This window comes from Typopeltis vanoorti, chromosome 21, assembly GCF_054136105.1.
Source record: "Typopeltis vanoorti isolate ZY-2024b chromosome 21, IOZ_Tvanoo_1.0, whole genome shotgun sequence".
Classification (NCBI taxonomy): Eukaryota; Metazoa; Arthropoda; class Arachnida; order Uropygi; family Thelyphonidae; genus Typopeltis; species Typopeltis vanoorti.
The window spans coordinates 67,391,503-67,400,556 of NC_143569.1; the positions used below are offsets into that span (position 1 = coordinate 67,391,503).

Consider the following 9,054-nt stretch of genomic DNA (forward strand, 5'->3'; position numbering starts at 1 on the left):
CATCTTCCCGTATCGCACATGTAATTATAAGTAGCAAATTTATATTAGGGGAAATACCCTTTAGCATGCATGTACATCAAATTTACCATATAAAGTTTTTATTGTTAAAAATTGTCTTCATTTTCTGGCAGGAAAGCGCATTAAATATCATAAGTATGTTAATCTCAAGCTGAGTACTTTATTTTCTGGCAAGTTACATATAATATGTAATGCTTTTTTATGTTAAAAAATTTATTTTTATGGTAATGGCCACTTAGAGAGCTTTTGCAATATGGTTGAAAATGAAATTAGTGAATTAATTGATTGTGAAATAAATTTAAATGAGAAGGAACTGGTACAATTAATAGATGATGTCGAACCAAATGGCGGGGAAAGTTATGCTGAAGATTCTGATTGTGATGAATCCGTTAAAGAATTCAGTTTAAAGAAATTAACAGAAGGATTGGACATGGCAAGAAAGTTATGAAGTTTTTTTTATAGATAATGATCCCTCATCGGAGTGCTCCGGAAAATTCACAAGACAATTGGATATTTGTTTATCTCCATAATTTAATAAAAAAACTGCAGCATAGTGGTAAGTGAGGTCTTATTACTGACTTCTTGATAACTAAACTAGCAGAAGTATACAATGAGAGAATTATACTAATAATGTCCAAGAGATTTCAAGTGATGACGACATCTGGCCACTCGTAAATAAAGAACATCTACAAAATCTTATTTCTGAAAACAGTAATGACGATTAAAATATGCACTTTATTTTACTGTGCCTAAAACATTTATGTATTATGTGCAATGAAGTTTACGTACCATTTGCAATTTTTATAAATTTATACTATGTATTTGTTTCATGGTTGATATGTTTTCTTAACTTACATGAACTTCCTGAATTAAATAAAAATATATTTTTGTTGGGTATGTCATTGTTGTTTATATAATTAAGGGGAAAAAATGATTTCGGAACATAACCCTACTTTTTCTATGTGATCTGAGTCTCGCATAACGTGATTTATATAATCCAGCATTTATATGGAACCTAACATCCACGTTATACAAGGGTTGCCTGTACTATCATATGCCGGCCTGGTTGGCCAAGTGATTAGCGTATCCACTCTCCAGCCAAAAGGCTACAGATTCGAATCCAAGGGCATGGATATTTGTCTGTTGAAATACTAGTGGTGGTGGTGGGCGGTCAATGGTGTTCGTGTAGTTGGTGGAAACAGAGAGCTGTAGAGTAGGTGCCCCTCTCTTGATGGGTCTTTAGACTCCCTGAAGGTGTCGCATAATAATAATAATAATATCCTGTACATCTCTTGAGGGTACATGTAATGAATTTGTTGATGATGATGATGATAAACCTGATGTTTAATTATTTCTCTTTGTGCTGTGAGTTATTCCATTAAAGTGCAACATGAATATAAATCAGCACCTAAATCTAAATACTCGTTTGCCACATGGGTAAGAAGGCTGTGAATTCCTCTTTCGATCTGTATTATAAATTCTTCTGTAGATATTTTTAATACCTCCCAAAGAATTCATGATAGATTAAAAGAGGAATCCAGGACTATTTAGGACTTTAAGCTTGCCTTTGTTGTTCTGCTTCGGTTATACTTACCCATGTATGCCTACATGCATATACCAATTTGTTCATTGTTCCATGATGATGATGGCAATTTGACTTTGCCAAAATATTGGAAATATTAAATGAATTTTTTTCCAATTAATGTATAACACAGATTGTAAGAAATTAAATAATATCATTGTTATAACAATATTTGAAAAGGGGCATATGGGTAGTGAAAGTTTTGGAAACAGTGTTCTGAACAAATATTTAAAAAAAAGAAAAAAAAAATGACAAGCAAATCTTCTTTCAAGTGGTATTTCAATAAATATGTATTATTCTTGTAATACATATTTGTAATTCTTGTATTATTCTTGTAATAGCAATAGTATTTTTGCATATAATGACAATAGTATTTGAATAAATACAGAAGTATTCTTGTACACAGTGTTTCAAAAGGGTGTATACTTTGCAGGAGAACAGAAAATAACTTTGAGGGGATACAAAAGCTAAATGAGTGTCATAATGTAGTGAAACACATCAATTTTTGGTCGCATAACTTTATTTCCAAATGACAACACTAGATGGTGTGGTGCATCATGCCTTTGAAAATGGCGCCTTTCGATGGTGCAGAGCAAGCATGTTGTGTGTTTTGGTTTGAGAAAACAAAGTCTGTATACAAGTTCAGAGGAATTTCTGCACATAATATGGCAAAAAACCTCCTAGTAGGTGCATGCTCTACACATGGCACAAGAATTTTGTGGAAACAGGCTGTTCTGTGCATCATCCAAGGTTGACAGGAAGGCTGCATGCTGCCGATGTTGTTGTGGAAGAAGTTCAGGAAAGTTTCCAGAGAAGCCCTGGAAAGTCAACCTGATGGGCATTTTGTCAAATTGGAATTCCCCATATGACTGTGCGGTATGTTTTACGACAGCATCCACATTTAAGGGCCTACAAATTTACCCTCAGACGACATTAGAAAGACAATAAGAAGATACGCCTGGATTTCTGTATGAAAATGATCAGTAGGATAGAACAAAATAAAGACTTTTTTAGACACAATCGTTTTCAGTGACGAGTGCACTTTTCATGTAAGTGGGCAAGTAAACACTTTCAACTGCAGAATTTGGAGAAATAAAAATCCACACGCCATTGCAGAACACGTTTGTGTCACCAAAGGCTGACATTTTATGCATCAATAAGCAAGAAGAAAGTGATGAGCCCTTCTTTTTATACAGAGATTGCTGTTACTGGTGGTGTGTATCTGGACATGCTAAATGGTATCTAATACTACAATTAGATGACGATGACCACAACGGATGCTTACATTTACAGCAAGATGCAGCATCTCCTCATTTCCTGACACATGCAATGTCGTACTTCGACACCCATTTTCCAGGCAGATGGAATGGAAGGGGGGGGGGGGCCTGTAACATGACTTCTGCATTCCCCAATCTTATACAGATTTTTTTTTTGTGGGCCTTTGCAAAAGATCGAGTGTTTGTACCATCAATATCAGCCAATTTGGATGAGCTGTGTTCCAGAATTACTGCTGCCACTGCTGAAGTTATGCGAGATATGCTCTGCTACATGTGGCAAGAAACTGATTACAGATGGAATGTCTGCAGAATTACTGGAGACAGTCATATCAAACTTTAACTGTCTGTATTGAAACTTCAAGTGTTACACTACATTTGCATGGTAATAAAATTTGTTTATCTATCACTATTTACCTTCTATCATCATTCAAAGTTGTATAACCCCTTTTCAAACACACTATAATAATAATAGTAATATTTGAATAAATACAAAAGCATTATTATTATTTACAATTAGTATTAATTACAATAATAAACACAAAAGTGCTCTTGTATATGACAATAATACAATTATCTTTCTCAAAATAGCTTTTATTCCACTACTAAAATAAAATCTTCAACAAGATGTATTGGTTTATTTTGTTTAGGTATTTACTTTTGGTCTTTTCCAAATCACTGGCCCAGGTAGTTGTTCATGGTTTGCACCAAAAAACAATGAGCAATCATCTGCAGGAAATGCAGCATCACAAAATGGTACACCAGTCTGAAGAGCTTTTTTCTTTAGCACTTGGTATTTCTGATTTTTAAATAACTTAACTTTATCATGACCCATCTTTCAGGCTGGAAAAAAGAAAAAAAAGAAAGAAAAGAAATAAGAAAGCATTAAATGGCACTAACCAAATAACTGCAAAAGATGGAAACTTAATTGAGAGTATACTATAGAATGGATAATATGAAACACATGCACACACACACACACACACAACACAGTGATTTCTCCATTATTCAATTACATTAGGAAACTGATTAACTGGGTTAACTGACCATCTAGTAAGGATGCATAGTATTGTTCGGAATTAGTTGATGCTAGCCTATTTAACAAATTGGTTAACTGAGGATCTTTGAAGATTGGATAATTGGATGATTACTTTGTGTGTGGATGGGGGGGGGGGAAGAGAAAACAATTTATCCACTTCACATGAAAGTCTGTCTAAGACATGTGAGCTATTGCATCAGCTCATACTTTAATGAAAAATTCAGATCTGATATTAACAGGGAAGTAAGGGTGGCAATTAAGTTGATGTTTCAGCCAGTTATAACCACAGAGTGAATGTTTAAAAAAAGTAAAATATATGATTCAGATAAAAAGTAGTGTTTCCTACATAGTTCATAACATTATGGCAGACATACCCTGAATCAATTTATGTAAATAAGCTTCTAGAATGTGATAGAAGCACATTCTAGAAGCTTGACAATAAAACTAATTAAAGTAAGGTTGGATAAAAGTTCATTTTCTTTCTCCCTCCTTTCCTATATAGCACAATTGTTCAATTATTTAGTAAACTGAAAAAGTAAATTGAACGTTTTAATATATTTCTCAGTTACCTTTTTATCTACTTAATTTTCATTTTTCAATTGAATCTCTTTTCTTATAATATCACTAACACTGACAATGTTTAATGAGCATATAATCTCATATCAAAACAGTAGATGTTATTCCACATCAGGGCTTCCCAAACTGTGAGCTGCAGTCCCCTTAGGGGCCATTAGTTTTTGTTGAGGTGGCTGTGAAATAATGAAAACAAATTTAAAATGTTTTAACACTAAGTGTGCCATGTCAAATGTGTATGTAAGATGATAAAATGTAATATCTGCATTTGATTTTTGCAATATTCACTGTGTATGTTTTGTATTGAATATAAATACAATAAATATTATAATAATATATGTCTGTATTGCAATTTTTTTTTTGATGGGGGCTGTGAAATATTTTAATTTTTCCAAGGGGGGGGGGGCCTTTACATCCACAATTTTGGGAAGCACTGTTCTACACAACCACTCTGAAGGCCATTTAAATATGGAAAAAAAATAGCAAAAATCAGTTGGGTTATTCAATATGAACTTTCTATTAAAAAAAAGTTCAAGAATTTAAGATTCAGTATGATAAATATGTTATCAGTTGAATGAACCTCACATGATGAGCCTGTTGACTCCATGGAAGATGTAGTAATAATAATAATATACTCTTCATGCAAAATATAAAATGCTAGCTAAAAAAGTAGCAAGTATAGTTAAGAAAAGTGTCACGTGAGAAGAGACGGGCCATAGAGCAATGTTAAGGCAAAGAAAATTCAAGAGAATTCATTCAAATGTGGCAAACACGGGGAACAACAATTAAATAAGAGTGACCTGAAGGGTGGTTACTGTGTTAGGATGACATGGCAAAGGATATAGTAGCACTATTTAATGAGTACTTGTGTGTGTGTCATACATTTCAAGTCATAGATTTGTCTGCAGTTGTCATTAAAGTACTGAAGTGATTATTGAAGAGAATACAGAATTATGGACAAGCGCTCTTCTGTATGATGGTCACTAATCACTTCAGTACTTTAATGACAACTGAAAGGAAGATTCGGTATGATATTCTTGGACTTTGCAAAGATATTTGACTGTGACATTATATGACATGTTAATGTACATGTTACTTATCTCCCCAACAAGATGGGGAGATAAGTAACAGATTACTTGCATGGATATCTTATTTGCTAATAACATTTTATGCACATTGGCAAGGGATTTTCAGTTGTTTGCTGATGATATAAAAAGTTGAAAGAGTTATCAGGAGTGATGTTAACTCCATTTGGGAAAATTTAAACAAACATTTAGCTTAGATGAATCAGTGGAGTTGCAGTTAAAACTATGCTCACTTTGCACATGTTAACATAAAAATTTTAACAAGTGCAAAATGCTGCACTTTAAGAGTGCAAGGTATAAAGTTGTGTACTATACAAGTGAAACTGTGCTACAGAAGGTAAGCAAAATTTGGGATCTGGAGATGACTTGACAGTGGCCTATTGGCATACTCGTTCATAGGGCATACTGCAAGTGTTGCAAAGATTATAAAACACTGCTATGATAAGAAGTACACTGAAAAATAAGAATAACGACATGGTTGTATAAAGCACTGGTGCCACCACACATGACTGTTGTTCTCAAATTTGTCTCATACTTTCCCACGTGATGTACTAGAGACGAGCGACTAAGACAATATCATGACTCTGGAAATGTCAGTTATGAGAAGAGGTTGAGGGAATATAAATTGCAGAGTTCAGTCAACAGGTAAAAAACAGGTTATATATAAAGTCATTATTATCATCAAGATCTCCATGGAGTCAAGAGACTCATCATGGGAGGCCCCACTCTTACATGCAAAAATCATCACACTTTGACTTAAATCAGTTCCAATCATCCGCCACTCTCCATGAAAAAAATCCACTCTTTATCCCCTTACTCACACCCACTTTATACAGTTTCCAGGGATGCGTCTCATTCTCCCCCCCATCTCCAGATATTCTATGAAAAATCTCATTCATGCTAATCTAGTAATTACCCCTTACCAATTTATATGTCTTGATCATGTCTTCCCTCGGGCTTCAATCCACTAGGCTTTGTAATTTAATTTACATTCTCTCAATCTGTCCTCATATTCCACATTCCAAAGACCAGAAACCAACTCAGTCAATCATCTCTGAACCTCCCCCCCCAACTTCTCATCATCCTTTTAAAAATCTGATGACCAAATCTGTGCACAGTAATCCATATGAAGCCTGATCAAAGTCTTGTACAATGGAATCAAAACATCCTTACTTTTACATATCAGTGTTCTCCACATCATTTTCATAATCCATTGTGTTTCCTCAACTCCCTGTCCACCATAACCCCCAAATCTTTCATCTCTTCCATCTCCTCTAAAATATCCCCACCTACACTCTGCATCCCATCTTTGCTTCCCAAATATTAAAACCTTACACTTTGCAACATTAAACTGACATCCCCCACACACATGCCATTCAAACAGTCTATTTAGGTCCTCTTGCAAAACTACAGCATCTGCTCTACTTCTCATAACTCTCCCCAACTTCGCATTATCTACAAACAACTATATATCACCATTTAAGCCCCCATACAAATTAAACAATGATCCCAAAACAGACTTTCCTCTTCTGGGATATCACCCCCCCCCACCTCATACATAACCTTCTGATACCTATCAGAGAGCCAGTCTCCAACCCAATGCACTAATCTACTATCCAATCCCATCTGTTCCAATTTAACTACTAGCTTGTCATGTGTATCATTATCAGTGCTTTCCATATCCTTTCCCATTAATTTTTTGATTCTTCTTCTTTCATATACCTCTCCATTTGTATTTGTGTTATAATGTCATTCATCAACATGTTTTTTTTTGGAAAAATGAATTCTAGGAAGCCACAAACTCATTTATAGTTCTATGATTTTGGTAACATGGGTTACTATGAATAATTATAAGATCTATAAGTCCTCATTAATGTTCCCTCTAAGCTGTGTACATACACACTGGCCAAAAAGGGAACACACATACCTAGTAACTGCACACACACACAAATATTTTATTATTATTATGATTCAGAACTTCAATAGTAACAAGGTTTATCCTAGAAAACACAGTCTGTCATACCACTCCTTGAACTCATTCCATATTCATGCTCTCATCACTCTATCAGGCAATGCATGCCATGGGTCAACCACCCTCACCCTCTTGCTCACAACTTCTAGAATTTCTAATTTATAGTCAATAATTTTTAAACATATTATAAAAAAATCATATATTAAATCTTACCTATTAGTTATTTTATTCAATAATTTCTACAATGTCACCATTTCAATCTTACTCTAACCTATTACAACTTAATACCCTTTAGTAGTTACTTTCAACCTGTGCCACATGGGCAAACTAACTGATATCAGCAAGCTGCAGAGGCATATTTGTTTAGTGTCTGCTGTCCAGACAGTATAGCCACCTGAACTCTGAACTCATGCAAATTGTAATTTATTTCTGTAGCTACACGGATTTAAGCAAATTAATTTCTGGTTTGTATCTTGTGATTTTAGCTATTGTGAGCATAGACTACAACACACATTGAGTCTGGGGAATGTGGGTTGGCAAAAATTAGCAGGAATACTGGTTCTTATGCATACAAAATATTTTCCCATAAACACTATGGCTTGTAGAATAATTACATCTACATAAAAATAACTATGTGTTAAAAAATAAATGAGAATGAGTTGTTAATATATACCTTAATTCAGTAAGTGCTTTTTTTTTTTTTTTGCCCTCACATACAACATGATTTCAATAGCCCTTTTTGGCAATGAGAATTAAACAGCTTCAGAGTCTGCTTAGGTCCCCCACACCACCCAAGAATCATGGTAGGGGAGCACTCAAATTACTTACAGAATTTCAGTGTGATAGTTGAGCTACTGGCTTACCTTTCGAAATAAAAGCAAAATTAAAAAGTAGCAAATTAAACATTCATACAAATAGAAATTTCCAGTGGATAACATATGTGGTAAAAATTATTTATTATATTTTCTGTCAGGAGCATCTACAGTATGAATGAACTGAACAGATACAATAAAGTATATGATAAACTTATCATACTTTTCCTTATGTAATCGTATGGTATACTTAAGTTTATATAAAAATGTTGCAGAAAGTGATCATTCGTTTACCTTCGTTTTACCCAAAAAGGTAAAAATATAGTGTTAGCAAAAATTCTGATCATTCAACAATAGTTTTTTCGAACAGTTACAGAGTTCCTTCCTTGATCCTAAATTTACACTTCAAAAGAAAGTTGAGCTGTTAGTTCCGGTATTTATTCAACGATTCGAAGTTTCACACATTTTCAGAATTAAAAAATAAATAACAACATGTCTATATTATAATACTAACATAAAAATTAACACACACACCACGTGAATTTCAATAAAGAAAAAAATTTAAACCCCCCAGGGTGTGGCTATATTTTTGTGTAGTAAAAAACAGTACATCAGTTCTTTATATTTTATATGTATTTATTTTTAGATATGCATATTTTATCCGTATTTCAAATGTTAACACTTGATCAACAAAGTTTT

The 9,054-nt window shown here is 33.9% G+C and overlaps 1 protein-coding gene across 1 annotated transcript in view; it reads right to left on the minus strand.

The window, feature by feature from the left end:
- The window catches only part of LOC150094942 (calpain-5-like), a 151,250-nt gene extending 142,401 nt beyond the window's left edge, over nucleotides 1-8,849 (minus strand). Inside the window, exons 1-2 of the mRNA XM_090411403.1 lie at nucleotides 8,650-8,849; nucleotides 3,533-3,717 (exon numbers count right to left, since the gene is read on the minus strand). Coding sequence (XP_090267529.1) covers nucleotides 3,533-3,709 — 177 coding nt within the window. The 5' untranslated portion in view covers nucleotides 3,710-3,717; nucleotides 8,650-8,849. The remainder of the gene's footprint in view (nucleotides 1-3,532; nucleotides 3,718-8,649) is intronic.
- Nucleotides 8,850-9,054: the final 205 nt, after the last annotated feature.